This window comes from Peromyscus maniculatus, chromosome 8, assembly GCF_049852395.1.
Source record: "Peromyscus maniculatus bairdii isolate BWxNUB_F1_BW_parent chromosome 8, HU_Pman_BW_mat_3.1, whole genome shotgun sequence".
NCBI classification, from domain to species: Eukaryota; Metazoa; Chordata; class Mammalia; order Rodentia; family Cricetidae; genus Peromyscus; species Peromyscus maniculatus.
In genome coordinates, this window is record NC_134859.1 from 52,207,100 (window position 1) to 52,226,305 (window position 19,206).

The 19,206-nt window shown below is 49.8% G+C and overlaps 1 protein-coding gene across 17 annotated transcripts in view; it reads left to right on the forward strand.

The window, feature by feature from the left end:
- Gas7 (growth arrest specific 7) overlaps positions 1-19,206 on the forward strand; it is a 244,088-nt gene that overhangs the window by 169,042 nt on the left and 55,840 nt on the right. For all 17 annotated transcript variants that reach the window (XM_015992369.3, XM_015992375.3, XM_042282231.2 and 14 more), the window contains exon 3: positions 11,387-11,467. In XM_015992369.3, the coding sequence (XP_015847855.1) occupies positions 11,387-11,467 (81 nt within the window). The remainder of the gene's footprint in view (positions 1-11,386; positions 11,468-19,206) is intronic.

Below are 19,206 nucleotides of genomic sequence, written 5' to 3' on the forward strand. Positions count from 1 at the left end.
CCCAATTCTGAGGGAGATTAATAAGTTTTCGTATTTTCTGATCATTATAATTTGTTGTATTTTTCTGTAAACTACCCACATATGTCTCTTATTCATTTATTCATTTGACATATAGTGAGCATCTGGGGGGCTTCCCTAAACTACCCTATATTTCTACCGTGTGTCTCACCTGATCCTAAGCCTGACCCAACCCCATGGGGCTTGTCTGGTCCTGCCAGTGATGGGGTTCCATGATGATTTTAATATGGGCTCCCTGGGTTTTCCCCGCAGCTGACTCATCACTGAGATTGCCAAATCAAAACAATCTTTCCTGGGTTCCCGTTCCACTGTCTAAACCTAATGTCCAGGCTCGGAGCCTAGGAATCCGCACCTCACACCAACGGCCTTAGTGATTTCTAATGTAGAACTGGCTTCAGGAAATGAGCCTGGAGCACAGAGTACCGCACTTGGGCTCCGGATTGGAAAGATCAGGCTTGGGATTTTAGATAAGGTTTTCTTCTTGGCATCTGTCTCCAGTTTTCTCAACCGGAACACGGGGCCTAATAGCTGTGCGTGGCCAGTTGGCTGCACGCACCTGTTGGCTCCGTGGCAAGGCATGCTTTTCCCACGTTACAGTCAACCCTCACTACCCCTCCACGAAAGAGGGGCAGGCAGGCCCCTATTAAATGCTCTCAGGATCCCTCAGTGTTTGTGTGGGTCTGCAGGTCCTGCACATCTCCCGACCGCCATGCAGCCTGGGACAGTTCAGAGGTGGATGTGTCAAAGCACCGGAGGAGTCACCCGGCTGTTATCCTCAGCTTCTGTCTTCTGTAAAAGAAGCTCAAATCTTCCCCCCACCCCCCCACCCCGCTCCCGGATCCCAGAGTTGCTACAAAGATCTTGTGAACTGCAGGGTGGTGGGAAGTGGGGATCAGTAAAAACATTTCTGGTTCACTAGGGGATACCCCAACATCTCAGCCATGCTAAAGGAAGTGTTCTAACTCATCTTTATTCCTGGTGGGGTAAGAGGGATTGACCCTTCCTTACCTCTTTTTCTGGGAGATGCTTTCCACAAAGAGATGAAAACAAGAATGGGGAGCGGTGAGGCAGAGGCTTGGCATCTGGGAGAGAGCAGAGAGGCAGAGGAGGGGACCATAGTTATAGACAGGGTTCTTGTCCCCTGGAGCTCATGGTAGGTCAGACACTGCAGAACTCTGTGTGCCCTTCTGGATCCATTTGGAGGTACCAGGGCCTTGACAGATGGACGCACACATGCTTCTCTCAGACATCTGCCTGGGACAAGACTCAGGATCTGGAAGGACAGGTCCTGCCGTTCTTGCCAGGCGGGGGCCAGTGGGATGATACTAGAGAGAAGTATTTGTGTTTTTCTATTTGCTAAGGGTCTGTTCCTGCCAGCAGGACCTGACACCTGCATGGGAACAGGATGCTATTGCTGTGAGCTGGATGAACAACCAGAGTGAAGCTTCCCAAGGAAAGGTCTTTTTATTGAGTTGCCATGAGATGGTTCAGGAATGTTCTGTAAGCCTTCATGAGAACCATGCATGAAGGAGGTTGGTTCTTCGACTAAGGCCATGGGAGGAGCCTCCCCCAGGTATCCTCATTCCCCTGACTTTGGCTGAGTGAGACACCTACAGATCTCAGTAGTTCCCTTGCTCTTGATGTCAAAGCTGGTGCTGCTGTGGCTGACTTGCCGAGGTCCATGGGTGGCATCTACCCCATTCTTGTCATTGACACCCTCAGTTTCTAGTATTTCCTCAGAGGGTGTCAGGAAAGAACCCAAGATTGTCTCAACCTCTGCAGGATTGGCGGGCTGGATAGAAAGAGAGACAGCAGAGGGCATGTGGTGGTCCAGTCCAAGAGGCCAGATCAGAGATGACTGTCGGATCGTGTTGCTTCATTATTCAAAGCATGACATTCAGAATAAAAGTCAGCATCCTTGCACTGACTAGTAAGATCCTGGACAGACAACGTAATTCCCCGGAGAGTATACAATGTAGTTTCTGCCTTGCTTTCTCTTGGCTTGCTCCTCTGGGGTAAGTTAGCTGCCATATTATACATAGCTCAGTAGCAGTGAATTTTGGCTTCTGACGCTGCTACTTCATCTACCAACTTCTGGGAGTTTCTGAGCTGGAGTCACCCCTGCTAAGCCCACTTCTACGTCCCGGCCCTCTGAAACCACATCCATATCGTGTTTTCAGATGCTAGTTTTGGAGTAATCAGAGACATGCAACAGACACCCAATAAACCTCTTTGGTGTCTTTCCTTAAGTGTCCTTTTCTCATGAGTCTTTCCTTGATCACTGTATTAACATTAACGGGAGGGGAGATCTGTTTTAGCTTATGGTGTCAGAGGCGTCCATCCCTCATGGCAGGGCAGTTTGTAGCATGGCCAACAGGAAGCAGAGAAAGCAAATGCAGGAACGGTCTGGGGTAAGATAAAGCCACCAAGGACACATGCCAGTGACCTACTTCATCCAAATACTGTGCGCACACCTCTTGCCTGCTGCCGCCTCCCAGTAACACCATAAATTCATCAATGGATCAAGCATTCTCTAAGTCAGAGTCCTCATGATCTATTCCTCACTGGAAACAACCTCACAGGTATATTCAGAAGTGCGCTCCACTGTAGGCGTTGATTCGCCCAGTCACACTGACAACGGAGATTCACCATCACAGGCCCCTGTTAACCTGACAGTGTCCTTCTAACAATATCGTCTGCCCCCTCCTTGCTTTCTTTCCTTTTTCCCTTTTTCCTTTCCATTTTCACGTGTGTGTGTGTGTGTGTGTGTGTGTGTGTGTGTGTTGTGCATATGTGTGTTTGCATACATATGGACACATGTGTGTGTTCACAGGCCCAAGGTGGAAGTTGAGGATCACTTCTCTTCTCCCTTATTCACCGAGGCAGGGTCCTTCACTCTGACCCAGAGCTGGCTGATGTGACTAGTTCAGGCAGCCAGCTTGCAGTGTGGATCCCATCTCCACCTGCTGAGGCTGAAATCACAGACAGGATACTGTGCCCCACCTGGCATCTTCTAGGGATCTGAACTTCATTCTCTTGCTTGCAGGCAAGCTCTTTAACCACTTACCTAATCCCTTTGCTTTTTTATCTTTACAATGAACCAACCTAGGCCTAATGTAATGTGTCTCTTGGTACAACTTCTCCCCACCCCCCAGCCCTACAAAAAAGATTTCATTAATGCAAATTCACACACACACACAGTGAGAGATAAAGAGGAGAGAGAGATATTCCAACTTCACAGTGGGTTTATGAGGGTATTAACTGCGTTTGTGATGACGGTAGGTTTAGCAGGACATAACCCTGTCTTAGGTTGAGGTGCACATATATATACATACTTATTTCAAATCTTGGTTTCTTTTGAGACAGGGTTTCACTATGTAGCCTTAGCTAACCTGGAACTTGCCATGGAGTCCAAACTGGCCTTGAAGTCACAGAGATCCACCTACCTGCCTCTGCCTCCTGAGGGCTGGAGTTAAAGGTCTGTGTCACCACCATGCCTGGCAAGAGAGAAGATTTGAACAATCCTAAGAGCAGAGGGGCATCGTGATCAATAGAGTTTAAGCTAAAGGTGGAAGGGAGGTACTTCAGTCTGTTGTTTTCTCTGCAGCGACAGAGCAATACCAGACACAATGAGCCCTCCTCACCTCTATGTTTTGTGAATGACAATTATATCAATATGGGGATGGTTCTCCACCGGAGTGGGTAAGCAATTTGCCGCAGCTTGAAGGCCCGAGCACAGAGCTCAGACGTGACAAGCACAGCTGGGAGATGATGGCCTTTGATGCCACAGTCTCAGAAAGGCCTTGTCTTACTGTGGCCCAGGTTTCCTTCCCTCCAAATGAGATGAGAACACCTGTCTCAGGTGTTTTGCGACCGTTGCGGGAGACCTCGGATGTCAAAAGGCACAAGAAGCTGTTCAGAGAGAGGAACTCTCTTGTTCAGAGGCTGGGGTTGGAGCTTAAGGCACACTTCATTTTAAGAGACCATTGGGTGTTATGGAACTAGAGACTCCTAACTAGAAGACATTGACTAGCCAGGGATCCAAGACACACAGGTACAGGGAAGTTGACCCGGAATTGCCGCTGGTTTCTGCAGGAAGGCGAGCGGGGCTTGCATCCCGGGGCTGCAAACTCACATCCCAATATCTGACACTCAGTGGACAGAAGACATCCTGGGGCAGGACTTCAGGGCTCCTGCAACTCTCCTGGGATGGCTTACAGTCCTGGTTGGTGCCGGGGATGCTAGGAGCTAGGCAATCTGGGGGATGCTGCTCCTGACTAGGGAGGGACCCGGGCTAGAAAGAGAGATCTTGGTGCTGCCATCTGCCTAAGCCTGGTCACATACCAGGCAGGCAGACCCTCCTTGAAGGGAAAATCTACTGCTGCGACTACCACTAACCAAGGGGCAAAGAAAAATGTAAGAAACACCAAAGTAGGGGCTGGAGTTGTAGCTCAGTTGGTAGAGTGCTTGCCTAGCACACGCCCAGCCCTGGGATGGGTCCCCAGCACTACGTAAATTGATCATGGTGGCATGTGCCAATAATCCCAGCATTCAGGAGGTAGAAGCAGGACAATCAGAAATTCAAGGTCATCTTTGGCTACAGAGTGAGTATAAAGCCGTCCTGGGATACATGGGACCTTTTCTGGAGGTGGGGGGGGGTAACACTAAAGAAAGAGAAAGGAGGCTGTCAGAGCTTGCTTCTGCTGGCTAGCATCTGCTTTTTCACCTAAGGCCCCTGAGGGCGGAAGAAAGCCATCACAGGGGCCTGAATGTGAGCTAAGCCATGGGGGTGGGGGAGGGTAAAAACTACGTGAAGACACGTGGACTTGTAGACGGACCCGTGGCAAACACTCGGGGCCAGTGATGAGGTCCAGGGGTGCCCGTTGCTTCCCCAGTGGAGGTGCGTGCCCCAATGCAGGCAGTCTTGGTCTTAGCAAGGGGTACGAAAGCCTAGAGGTGACTATTTCAAATTAATAGCTCCTTGCCTCACTCACTGTCTTAACGTTTAATCATCACTGTTGTAATATTAAAGAGCAGACACCTGTGCTTCGAAAGCTGGAGTTACACAGATTTCAACTTTTCAACAGTGCTCTCTTTCAAGTTTTGTTCTCCTAAGGCCAGGCCCTGTAAGCTACTGTGAGGGATCAGCATTCATGGCTCTTGGCATGGGTCATAAGAAAATAAGCTCCCTGGACATGGCCAGTTGTTTGTGTGTGTCTGACTGCCCTGGTTTAATTAGGAGAGTGTGTTCTGTGGTAATTGGGTTGGGTGGGAAAAGGGTCCCTGGGGAATGGCTCACTCCTTCCATTCTGACCTCATGCAGCTTACACGGTGTCCAGGGCCCTTGTAACAGCAGCTCAGTTCCAGCTCGGGCGGCCACCTGGAGTGACGAGGGGTCCTAGCAATGGGAGCCCAGAGAATGCAGGAGATCCTTGTTCTGGGCTCCTTTGGCTCTCAACCACCTCTTCAGTCTTATCTGGAGTAGACCAGAGTGCCTGGTCACTCTGAGTAGATTATAGGGTCTTCACTGCAAAAGACCTGGAAATGGTTTCCTCCTTCTGCATGGTGTCACCTGTAGGATTGGACTTGCTGTTGGTGTGATTGTGCTACCAGAACCCTGATGTTCTCTCCAGATGCCCGGCCTCTCCAGATGCTCTGGCTCCATTCCATTACTGCTCCAGGCTTGCAGATGTCCTCGGGTCTTACATAGGTCAGATCTGGTCAAGCCCAGAAGACAGGCTGGGCTGTAGCCTTAGGCAGAGGCTCTGCTCTTGCTGAAGTCCAGCTGGAGACTGGAGTAGAAGGATATAGCACTTCCAGGGCACTGGGAGTGACCCAGAGTGGAGAGCTCAGGGACAGACGCTTTGACCAGGAGCCTCTTGGAGAGCAAGTTTCTACCTGCTTCTCTCTGTGGGTTCCAATAGCCTCCTGAGCTACAAGGTACCCTAGCACAGTGGTTCTCAACCTTCCTAATGCTGCAACACTTTAACACGGTTCCTCATGCTGTGGCAACCCCCAGCCATAAAATTATTTCATTGCTACTTTGTAACTGTAATTTTGCTACTGTTGTAAGTTGTGATGTAAATATCTGCGATGCAGGATATCTGATATGAGATCCCCAAAGGGATTGCGACCTCTTCACTAGTCCCTCCCCATAGCCTTGGAGGGAGCCAGCAGGGGCCACAGCTTCTCAGGCTCTGCTTTTCTCTCTCTCCCTGTTTGTTCATGGCTTGTGGTTAGCAGGTACCAGAAGGGTGGATAAAAGAGGGCAAGAACTAGGACCCTGTGGTAGCCAGAAGTTGAAATAGCAGAATTTGTACATCAGCTACAGATGGAAATGTGTGAGTGTTCCTCCTAAAATAAAGTCAGGAGCCTCAGCCACCAAAGGAACAGAGTCAGTGGCCCAAACACATGGGACACAGTTCTCTGAGGACCTTCCCCAAACTTAGGTGGAATGGGTTTATCCCTAGACAGCTGAAGAGCACACCAGGTGGGGGGGGGCGGGGGTGCCACTATACTATAACATCATCCAGCCTTGTTGACTGGTGAGGGACCAGGCTTAAGGAGTGAGCCAGGCAGGGTTGCTGTGCTCAAGGTCACACTACAGATGACAAGGTGAAAACCTGTGACCACCCAAGGGCTGGAGTGTGTGTGTGTGTGTGTGTGTGTGTGTGTGTGTGTGTGTGTGTGTGTGTTTTGTGCTCTGCCCTGGCTCAGGTTCCCTGACAAATTTGGGGCAGACGTCTACAGAAGGGCCAGCAAGGGGGGTGGTACTGGGGAGACAGGCACCCTGGGCAGACGACAAGCAATCAATACTGCCATGCTGAAAGCCCTCCTGTAACCCTAACTAGAGCTCTGAGCTGGGCAGGGGGCACCTCAGAACTTTTGCTCGGACTTTTAACTCCCCGATGCTGATGTCTACATGTGCACTTCCATCTCCTGCCCAACTCTGGCACCACCTTGGGTGAGCCAGCATCCTGAGAGGAATTCATTGGTGAGCACCTGCAGGTATGGGGTGTTAGGTTGCCATACCCACTCTGGTGGCTTTTTTTTCCTGCGGGGGTGGGGTGGGGGAAAGCAGGGAATATCTGGCCTAGAGAAAGGAAGTAATCTGGGAAACCTGCATGGCGGAGGAGGCACTTTTAAATATGCAAGATGGTGATTTCAAGGCACAGGAACAGGCAAAGAGAATAGTAGAGGCATGTTCAGAAATCACCAGCGTGGGCTAACTGGGCCTGCAGAGAAGACCGTCTTGGACAGGCAGACAAGGACAGAATGCTGGTGCAGCTGGTTAGGAGAGTTAGATTGTCCTCTGTCACCCTGGTACCTGGTTGGGGAGGGATTTTCACAAGTGAGTAACTCAAGACAAGAGCTGGGTTCTGGGGCCAGTGGTCTACCAGCCCTGGGGCTGGGATGTAGATGGGAGAGCCAAGAGGCAGGGAGCTCAGATCGTGTGGGGGAGAGGCAAGGACACAAGAGTCAGTGAGCCACTGATGGGAGCAGAGTCACGGGCCCAAACCAGTTTGATGAGTAAAAGTAGAACAGGGGAGGCTGGTGGAGCAGGTGGTTTCTGCCTGTGGATCTTGGGGGAGCCAGGAGGCCAGGACTGGAGGGGAAAGCCGGGTTTGACCCGGGCTGATGCTGTAGACTTGGGTAGCAGTTTGACTTCCAAGCAAGCTGACCATGGGCAGATGGGAGGCGAGCCCTCCTTACAGAGGAGCTAGGTCAGAGACATGTCTGCTTCCTGAGGAAGCTCCTGCACCCCCTTTTGTGTAGAATCCAGAGCCTCATCTGCTAAGCCTGAGTCCTACCCTTACCTCCCCTCTCTTTGTTCAAGGATGCCCCCTCCTCCCTCTCTAGCTGGTCTTCTCCACTCGTGTGCATTTTGTTACCATACTAAGTCAACTCCCCAGAGTTCATGCTCCCTAAAACACAGGCACGGTTTTAAGACTGCCTATCAAGGCTGGAGACAAGAGTATTAGTGGCTGGTGTGACTAGCTAGGGTTCCACAGAAGTTTAGGTGGAAGCTGAGGGAGAAGCCATTGGATTCACAGGCAGGGACAGCCATAAAAAGGGAGCGATTTTTGTTTTCATCATCTGAAACAATGAACTTTCCAGTGATGGAGTTTTTATGATGGAGTTTTTACTGGATTAGGTTATATCCATCCATATTTTGTTTAATTTTAAACATAATCTTATGACCGAAGCATGGCAGTGTACCAGTACCTCCCGTGAGTGCTGATACTGTCGCTGTTGTAAAAATTCACTTTTCGGAAAAGGAAACTGAAGCCCTGAGCGCTGAGGAATTGGTTCAAATTGTGCTGGCCACCAGTGGCAGAGCTGGAGTGGAGACCCCTTCACGTGGCACTGTCATGAGCCCGGGACTGTCCCGCCCCACCAGAGTGATCTGAAAGGGGAGTCACATGAAGAGAGGGCGGGAGATTACATTCTCTTTCAAAGACAGGCGCACCGTCAGCAGCCGTTAGTGGTGGCATACATCGGTGTTCCCCCACCCTGAAGACTGAGACAGGAAGACCACTCACTACAGGTCTGAAGCTAGGCTAGACAAGACCCTCAAAAAACTACCAAAAGATCCCCCCAGACAGCAACAACAACAAAAGACTATGCGCAGTAAATAAATGGACGTGGGTACCAAACTCTAAGGAATGCCAACCTCTGAGGGTGAATTATGGGTAATGCTTGTTTCTTCCTAGCATTCCCTTGCATTCTGAAAATGCACATAGTGAGAAAGGGTTTTATTTGGTTGTCTCCAGAGAGAGTCTCACTAAATTGTCCAGGATTGCCTTGAATTCACTCTGTGGCCCAAGTTTTAAAAATGTATTTTATTACTCTCTCTCTCTCTCTCTCTCTCTCTGTGTGTGTGTGTGTGTGTGTGTGTGTGTGTGTGTGTGTGTGTGTGTGTGTGTGTGTGTGTGTTTTCTTTCCATCTACCTTGTGGGTTCCAGGGATCAAAGTCAGGTCACCGGGCTTGGCAGCAAGTGCCTTTACCTGCTAAGCCATCTTGCCAAGCCCTGGCTTTAAATTTTTGATTCTCTTGCCTTAGCTTCCCTAGTGCTAGGATTACAGATGTGAGCCACCATACTGGACTAAAGGAAGTCATCACTTTTACCACTAGGTAATGTTATAGGAAGTCCACTCACAGCCCTAAGTTCTGAGGACAGGAATTGAGCTGCCGTGTTGGTTAATTGCTGATCAGCTTGTGTAGCTGAATCTCAGGACAGCTGGCCAGGAAGACTCCCAAAACTGTGCTTCAACCAAGACATAGAATGGGCTGGGCATGGGGGCGCATGACTTTCACCTGCATTTGGGAGGCTGAGGCAGGAGAATCACAAGTTACCCTGGCTACACGACTCTATAAACAAACTCCCTAACAACGGACAGAACAGTAGAGTCTGAAGGTACCTAGAGTTCACCCATCGGCCAAGGACCATCTTTCTACAGACCAAGGTTCTTTGTTCTGTGCTTTGGGGTTTGAGGTTACCATAGGCTTTGAGAAGAAATGCCCTGTATGCAGCTGGGGATTCTGGGACTAGAGAGGGGAGCCCTGGGGCAGAAGTAGAGAGAAGTGACTTGGGGAGTGGGGCTGTGTCTTAGTTAGGGTTTTATTGCCATGAAGAGACACCATGACCGTGGCAACTCTTATAAAGGAAACCATTTAATTGGGGCTAGCTTACAGCTTCAGAGGTTTAGTCCATTATCGTCTTGGCAGGAAGCATGGTGGTGTGCAGGCAGACATGGTGCTGGAGAAGGAGCTAAGAGATCTATAGTTTGATCGACAGGCAACAGGAAGAGAATGTCACACTAGACCTGGTTTGAGCATTTGAGACCTCAAAGCCCATCCCCTAGTAATGTGGACCATGAGAGACCGGCTCCCACAGTCAGCTCGGGGTAATAAAAGGAATGCCTCAGAGTAGCGAGGGATAGGAAACTTTTTTATATGAGGAATAATTAGGAATAAGTTTTCATCTATCTATGACTGGTCACATAAGGAAACATATGCTTTCTGATGTTAACTTTCTCTTTTACTTCATCTTTAAAATGGTCTCTGACTCTTTCTGACTCTGTATTGCTACATATCTCCACACTGCTACATCTGGCTACCTCTCTTTACTTACAGCTTTTCACATGGCTACACATCTTCCTTCTACATTATTCACTCACTCTTTACTCACTCAGTCTTTCACCCATTCATCCCCTCACACTTCTCTCATGCTTCTTCTTCTTCATCTCTCACTACACACACACACACATACACACACACACACACACACACACACACACACTTCACTCACTGTTCTCTCTCAGCCAAACTCTGCACAATTATAAGTTATATTTTCAGGGCCCTACCCATTCTCAAAACACAAGGTCATGTAGTTTCTCTTAGGCTGGTAAAGTCACATTGACCCATGCACATAGCTCTAAGTTGGTGAGGGGTCCCAGACATTGAACAATTGGCTGAACCTTGAGTGGTCAGGGTACATGCAGAAAGGGAGCTACTGCAAGGACTATGTCCGATGTAGACAGCCTGGCCTTGCTTTAGTAATAAATGACACCTGGGAATAAGTCTTTGCGTATGTTCTGTAGGGGAAGCTTAGTCTGTTTTGGACTAGTTCTAAGGTTTTTGCAAAATGTGTAAAAGGCTGTGTCTTTGAGACTGAGAATACTGTTACTTTCCTGTGTCAGTAAAGAAGAACATTTTGGTATTATTTCTATACATCAGAATTATACAGCTTAAACAAAAATCCACAGCTAAATGTGTGCCCAGAGATGTAAAACTCACTACCAAAGGGCTGTAGAAGGCACCCCACAGCTGTTCTTATTAGAGAGGCATAACAGTGGCATCCGAGAAAGTTACAGACAGAAAACAACTGGTTTCCACAGTCAGTGACCCCACGGCTTTGTCAGGTGGGGCTCCCCATCGGGGATTTATACATCTGGTGGGTCAACTTCTCAAACACTAGTTGTCACCTGCTGTATACTCCCACAGTCCTCAGTACCCTAGTGACACACTTCTTCCAACAAGGGCACACCTACTCCAACAAAGCCACACCTCCAATAGTGCCAGTCCCTATGAGCCTGTGGATCCATTTCAATTTCAAACTACTACAGAGGGTAAGATAGAAGATTCTAGCTGGAAGCCACCTACCTACTCGGGTCCAACATGTGGAGAAGGGCTTTGGCTAAGAGATGTTCTGCCAAGAGGCATGGGGGTTAAAGAGCAGGGAACATAGGCAGGAAGCAGACTCTCCTAGGACTGAGGTAAGGAAGGAAGGCTCACTCTGCTCTGTGACACTTGGGTACCACCATGCAATTCTCAAAGGATCTCTTTTTTTTCCCCCTTGCCTAGAGACCACCTGGGAACGGCCCAGCAGTTCTCCTGGGATTTCAGCCAGCCCTGGCCCTCACAGGAGCTCTCTGCCTCCAACAGGTAAGATCCACTCAGCAGCCTGGGGTTACTGGGGGGACTACAGATCCGCTGTCACAGGGAAGCTGAGACTGTGGGTCCTGGGTCCTGAAACCTGGTGTGGAATCTTGTGGACCAGACCTGGAGATAGTCCAGCCCAGATCCCTGAAGCCTGCTTCCCAACATGGCGGTCATGTTCAGGCAAGACTAGCTATATAGCTCTGGGCTCTTTACTACTGCAGTGCTTAGGAAGGTTGGCTGGGTGAGGTCAGAGGTCAGAGATTTTTCCAGGTACAGAACAGTGCCACATGGCTCTCATCAGCATTGAGGAGTGGAAACTGAAAGAAGGTAGAGTTTTTATAGAGGAATTCTTGAACAGAATGTTCTGGAAAGGAAGTAAGACTGTTTATGAAGATGGGGCTTTAGCAGCAACAGTAGCTGGATGCTGCGTTTGAGGTATACATTCTTATACTAGGTATGAGAATTGTCCAGAAATATCATAGGTGATGTCTGATTCTTAGACACAAGGAAGAAGGGTACAGGGCTTGCCACCAGGAAGAACAGCTTTTGTTTTCCTCTGGGCTTCCCTCCTCCAGGCAGTCTTCCCTGACTGCTCTGTTTGGAGCCCCCAACTTCTCAGTCTGCATCACAGTGGGCAGCCTTTCTGCATTCTGAGTTCTTCTCTCTGTTGAGGCTGTCCTCCCATGGCATGCTGAGGGGAGGGCTGGATGTCTCTGAGTCTCCACACAGAGCCTTGTTGCACGAATTTACAAGTCACCAGTTGCCTCTTGAGAGACTGCACACACAGGCTCATCAGTGCCCTGGGCTGTCGCCGTGGGGGCTGTCCTCCAGGAGGGAGCACTGGGTGCAGCTGGCTTGGACCTCTGCAGAGGCCTGGGACTCACAGACCTTCCTTCACCTAGAAGCATGTCAAGAGCACTCCCTGGTCCAGCATCACGTGTGCCGGGCCTCTAAAGGGTTCGGAAGGGATGGGGACATAGTTAAGAGGGTCAGAAGGGACCTGGGCAGTGGCTGCCCACATCTCAGGGGCCTAGCATGGCATTTCCCAAGTGCAAGGCTATAGAGTACTGCACAACCCTTTACTCTGGTAGAGGGGCTCAGTGGTCAGGCTCTCTTTGGAGGTTTGGTGGACACACCCTGTTCTGAAAGAGACCCGGATGCATCAGTACATCTCATAGGGACTCCCACTGTGTCCATTCTCAGCGTGCCCTGTACTTGCCAGCCTGTCTGCTCTCAACTCTGAGAGGCGTTGCCTTCCAGGGGGCATTAAGCAGTGTCTAAGACTATCACGGGGTGGGGTGGGGGGGACACCCACAGACATCTTCTAGGAAGAGTCCAGAGGTCTTGCTAAACGTCCCGCAGGGCACAGGAGAGGCCCACAACAGACTCCTGGGCTTACAAGAGTGACAGTTAAGAAACCGTGCTGGGGTCAGAACATCCATTCAGCACTGCCCACAGCCACGGTCTTGGTCTTTTAGGAGTCTCTGGGCCATGACCTGTGAGGACAGGGAAGACTATCAGGCGGAGAGAATCTGTCTTGGATTCTAAGACCCACTCTTGGGTTTCACAAGTGTGGGGGCACACCAGTTGTATCATGTACTGAAGAGTATATCCCAACTGGGAGGAAACATAAGGCTCCCCCTCCCCCCCACCCCACCCCACCCCGTTTAAATACCGTAGTGGTATTTAAAAACTAAGTGTGCGTACTGTCGGTGGCAGTTTTAATTTGTGAGGTTGTAACTTGCTTCCTGGGGTCTCAGTCATGCTGCTTCTCCCACGGTGGCCTCCTTTTCACCATTCATATATTAGGACCCCAGAGGTGATCATGGCCAAGGGCCTGACTTAGCTTCATGACTTTGATACTGTTCACTATGGAGCATGAAGATACATCAGTCACCCGTCTACTGTCCACCCTCCCTTCTATCATCTCCCTTACATCCCCTCTCCACCTCCCACCTTACCACCTATCCTTGTTCTAATCTCATTCTGTTGCTGTGATAAAACCTCTTAGCAAAAATAATTGAAGGGAGGAAAAGGTTTATTTCAGCTTTAGGTCACAGTCCATCACCCAGGGAAGTCGGAGCAGGAGCTCAAAGAAGACCTTGAAACAGAAACCTTGGAGGAACACTGTTTGCTGGCTTGTTCACTGGCTCACGATTCGCTGGCTTTCTTATACAGCCCTGAACCAGCCGCCTAGGGATGGTGCCTCCCACAGTGGGCTGGGCTCTCCTGCACCAATTCATAATCAAGATAACCTCCCACAAGCATGCCAATTGATCAAGCCAATTCCTCCCACAAACATGCCAATTGATCAAGCCAATTCCTCCATTGGGGTTCTCCTCTCAGAGGACTCTAGGCTGTGTCAAGGTGACAATTAAAGCCAACTAGAACAATTCTCTATCCCCCTGCATCGTTCTCCTTCTACCCATCCCCCACCCTCCATGCCATCATCTTCTCTTCCCTCCTCCTCCTCCTCATCTTCCCCTTTTCCACCCTCTTCTATCTTCTGCCCTCCATCATCCGACCACAGTCCCTTCACCCACTTCTATCCATTCTCTGTCCCCTCCCAACCCCCCTGCCCTCTATCCTCAATCCCTCCTCCACTCTCCATCTTCCTGCGTCTTCACTCCACCTCCCTTCCTCCCTTCCTTCATCCTCCCTCTCTCCTCCTTCCACCCTCCCCCATCCCCTCCCTCTGTCCTCCATCAACCCTCCATCCTCATGTACCGTTCCAAGGACAGCAGGGTCTGGTGTATGCTGTTGTCTTCTTTCCTTGTATTCGAATCCAAGTCTCTTAGGTAAAGAACGAAGGAGAGGCCACTCTATTTCTCTGTCGGGGATCACAAAGTTTTTGGTTGGTTGGTTTGTGTGTGGTTCTTGTTTCCCTGGCTCTTTTTCTCATTTAGTTTAACAGAGGTTGGATTTTACTGGCAAAAGAAACAAACACAGGAAGGAACCGGAGGTTGCTTTAGAGCTGGACCGAATTCTTAGGCTCCTGAGGTTGTAGCCTCTTGTCATGGGGACCCTACAGGGCCTGGATCTCAGTGCCTTCTGTGCTGTGTTTGTTTCTGTGGCAGTCACCAGTGGTAGTGAATTAACCTCTTTAATTTTTTATTATTATTTGTGTGTGTGTGTGTGTGTGTGTGTGTGTGTGTGTGTGTGTGTGTGTATGTGTGTAAAGTGTGAGTGCCAGTGTGTGTGCCACCATGTCAGAGGTCAGAAGACTTTGAGGGGTTGATTCTAATCTTCTTCAACTGTGACATCCAGGGATCATACTTAGATTGTCAGGCTTATCCAACAAGTGCATTTACCCCCTGGGCCATCTTGTCAACCACCTGTATCACCACATATGCCACTGTTTCCCATCCCAGGGAACAGACATCCTGGGGCACTCGGACAAGCACACACAAAGGAAACAGGCCAGGCGATCCCTGCGCGCGCTAACAAGGTGTGAAAGTGGGACAAGGTGACAGTGACTGGGGATCAGAAGACCTCAGTGAAGAAGGGACACTTAGGACAAGATTTAGGAAAGGTAGCCAGGCGGTGGTGGTGCACGCCTTTAATCCCAGCACTCGAGAGGCCGAGGCAGGCGGATCTCTGTGAGTTCGAGGCCAGCCTGGGCTACAGAGTGAGTTCCAGCAAAGGCCAGGAACAACTGGGTCAAAGGTCCCTAAGGCAGGAACAGCCCCAGTCCCATGAGTGGGCTTGAGAATAGAAGGGGGGTGGGCTGGCCAGGAGGGAGGTGGGGCCAGGGCCTGCCAAGCCAGGTGAGCTGAAGAGGAACACCCTGGATTTCACGTTGCATGTGGAGGTGGGAAGGACGGAGGAGCCGATGGGTGAGCAGTACTGACCTCATGAGCAGCTGCCAGTCTGCACTAGCTCTGTGCTTTCTGTTAGTAGTGGCCAAGGTTTTACACGGTGCGTGTGAGTGTGAGTATGTGTGTGTGCATGTGTGTATGAAGGGCAGTGAAAAAAACCAGGTCACATTTCCTGACCACAGACCAGTGACATCCCTCTGGCCCCTCCTGAAGGAAACCATGGAACACTAAACAATGTTGGGAAACCACAGCTTAACCCCACTAAGCTGCACAGGGGTGGGGGTGGGGAGCTCAGCTTTAATTCCAAGGGCGCTCCTGCCTTCCCCGGGGTCTGTCAGAGTAGGGCCGGTTCATTCCTCTCACAATTAACAAAGACAGCCAGGTTCCCAGCTGGGGAGGAGAGATCTAGATATACACCTGAGTCCTCAGGACACGTTCCTCTTTTTAAATGTTGGGTGGTATTTATGGTGACCACTGGGCCGGGGACCTGGCCCACATTGCCTCTTCTCATGTTCCCAGAGTTGTGGAGCCCTGTGGATTCAGTGGCTTTGCTAGGGCTGCCTGCTGCCAGGCTTTTTAAATGAAAAGCCATTCAGACCTCAACCGAACTCCTGAGAGCCTTTCAGTGACTGCTGGTAACATCAAAGACCCTCTGTGGGCTGGTTTAGCATGTATTGTGGAAGTATTGGTTTGTGGAGAGAGAAATTGTATCAGGCACAGGGGAGGAGAGTGGAGTCAGGAATGGCGTTCTTGGAGTGTCCTGCCTGAGTCACTTATAGGATGAGGGACAGCAGACAGCGGCACTGTCCCTCCCTGTAGGGGCTTATGGGGGCCATGAACACAAACTGTATCTTGTGCTCAATACTGAGGCCGCTGGCCATTTGTGTTCCTCATATGTCTGCAGTGCCTGAGAAACTGGAATTTTTAACTTGCTTTAATAACTTTAAAAATCTTTTGGGAACAATTTTACGCTTACAAACAAGTAGAAAAAAAAATAACACACAAAGTTCCCGTCCAGCCTTTCTTTTCCAATTAATCTTTGGGGAAGAGGATGGTAGCGCTGGGGACGGGACCCAGGACCTATGTAAGCTAGACAAGCCGCCTGCCACTGAGCTACAGTCTAAGGCTGCCCAGGGGATCCTCCGTTCAGTTTCCCTATGATTGTACACCACGCCCAGAGTCCATTTATCAGAACCAGGAAGTGGGCCTCACGTGCTACTCTCAAGTAAGTGCCAGACTTCATTTGGACTTGGTAAGTTATCCATGGATGCACTTTTTCTAGTCTAGGATGCTGCCCTGGAGCGCTGCTGCATTTAGATAGTATTTAAATTAGGTTTGTTAAAAAGCCACCTGCAGCCAGTGAATGGTGCATCCAACAGAGCAAAGGTACCCCGGTACCCCAAGGGAGCTCCTACCTGAGCCTCTGGGCCTGGGGTGTGCCCTGAACTGGCGTTTTGTTTTGTTTTGTTTTGTTTTGTTTTGTGGTTTTTTGTTTTGGTTTGTTTTTTTGTTGTTGTTTTGTTTTAAAGATGGAGACACTTAGTATTTACCGAGGCTGCTGCCCTGGTTGGGTGTAGGGGAGGGTATTTGGGAAAACAAGGTTTAGGGCTAGACTTTGCCAGCTTTAGGTATTGGGTTAAGTTAGGGGTCATTCTTCGGTCTTCAGAAGCCCAAGGGTTCTGGGTACAGGGAAGAGGTCCAGGATTTGGGAGGAGCCTGAGCAGTGAGCCTGGAGAGTATGCAGCAGACAGCTATACTTCCCTGAGCAGAGACTTGCTGTGGCTCCAAGCCACGCCCTCATGCTCGGCCCTAAACCAGGAAGCCCCTGGGTGCCTTGCCTTCATCACTCAGGGGCAGGACTCTCGGACACTGCAGATTAGCAAGTGGTCAAGCTGAAAGCCTGCTCCACAACCTAAATCAAACCTCTCTGCTGCCATCGGGCGGGCGAGGAGAGAGTGGTGCTCCCTTTGGAAAGGGGCTGCCCTCCTTTAGAACTTGTGATCCTGATGGATAAACCTCCAGGGAGTCTGAAGAAGTTGATCCCACCATGTTGTCCTAGGCTTTCCCCCAGTCACAGCCATGGGAGAAAATGCACTGTAAACATTATCTCTGGGAGCACAGTCTACATCCTAGACAGCCAAGACAGATAGTAAGGACCAACTGGCCAGACAGACGTTTCTGGAACAAAATGTTATTCTTGTAAAACTACTCCCCTGAATGGCCTGATGAAGACTAAATTCTCTGAAGAAGTTGAGTTGGAAGAGGCACCTGCAAGGCATGCTGGGGCATGCTGGGGCTGAAAAGTGCAGAGCTGTGCCCACTTTACAATCGGATGCTGACCACAGAACCCATTCTAGTGTTCTCCTGCAGCTACAGCTGTGGTTCTCAAAATGAATTCCATAGGAATCTGTGTCATTGTCCTAGATGAATCTGTATGTGAGTCTGTATATGAGTAAGTGAGGTGTGTGTGTGTGTGTGTGTATGTGTGTGTGTGTGTGTGTGTGTGTGTGCTGGACACTTCTGCCCATGATACCCATAGCACACATAAGTACATATAAAGAATACTCTCAAAAGTAGTGTTCTGTTACAGCCAGGGTAACACCACAGTGCCTCACTGTGTTTAATGTAGAGGTGAGTGGATGGATGGATGGATGGATGTATATATGAGTAGACTGATGGATAGATGAATGGATGGTTGGATGGATGATGAGTGGATGGATAGATGGATGGATGAAGGATGGATGGATGGATGGATGGATGGATGGATGGATGGATGGATGGATGGGTGGGTGGATGAGTGGGTGGAAGGATGGATAGATGAATGATGGATAGACAGATGGATGGTTAGGTAGGTAAGTGGATGGATGGATGGATGGATATGAGGGAGGGAAGGCAGGAAGAAGACTAGATAGACAGATTCCCAGAAAAATGAGCTCCCGAGCTCCCAGGTTTCTTAACCAGGACGAGGGATAAATTACTATACTCATTCCATAGAGATGACAAGTCAGGCCAGAGCCTAAGGAGTTGCATGAGGGTGTCCAGGGCTACTCCTCTGTTCTTTTGTTTTCTTAGGCAACAGAAACCTGGAAGCTGGGGCTTGGGAAGGAACTTTTTATAACAGGCACTGGGGCTGAGAAGAGAATACAGAGCTCCTGGGAGGGTGAATTCCGAGAAGCAGAGGCTGCTGGCTTTGTTACCTCGTCTCTCTGTGTTTTTCTCTCCCTCTCTCACTGTGTCTCCCCTCACTAACCCCCTTCTCCTTTTTATCTAATCATCTTTCTCTCCTTCTCACTGTTCATCTCTCGAGCCCTCTGTCTGACGGGCCATGAGGGAAGTCAATGTGTGGGTGCCTGTGTTTGCACTTATTTTTGAAGTTTCTGCAGTTACCACCCAGTTGGAGCTTTTCACTCCCCTTTTTAAGTCATAGAAACCCCTGAGTTTGGCATTTTATGCTTTTTCTCATATCCCCACCCTGTTCTATGCTCTTTATAGCTGAGTAATCCTTGGTCAATTTTACTTCCCTCTCAGAGGCTGGAGGCCTGGGAAGTCCCCACTTGGGCTTCGTTTATCCTGTGGCCAGAGCTGGTGCACTAAGAGTCCAGAGGGTGGGGATGCTCATGGGGAAGGGCCCTGGGTCTCATGGGTTTTAGCTGTTCTCATTTTCACTGGTAGGCTTTCTGAACATGCCTGCCTGGAGTAGAGAGACACGTAACACAACGGGGTCAGGAGAGAACTGCTGTGTGGGGAGAAACGGTTGAATGGAAAATTTGTTTTTCTTCCCAGTAATTGTTTTGACATGAGCAGCAAGTAGCCAACAGCTGACAAACTAGAATTGAAGAAAGAACAAGAGGCTGGATTAAAGGCAGAATGCCTGGGCATTAGCTGGCTTCTGGCAGGGCTGGGAGCCAGGGGAGCCAGGGCTAG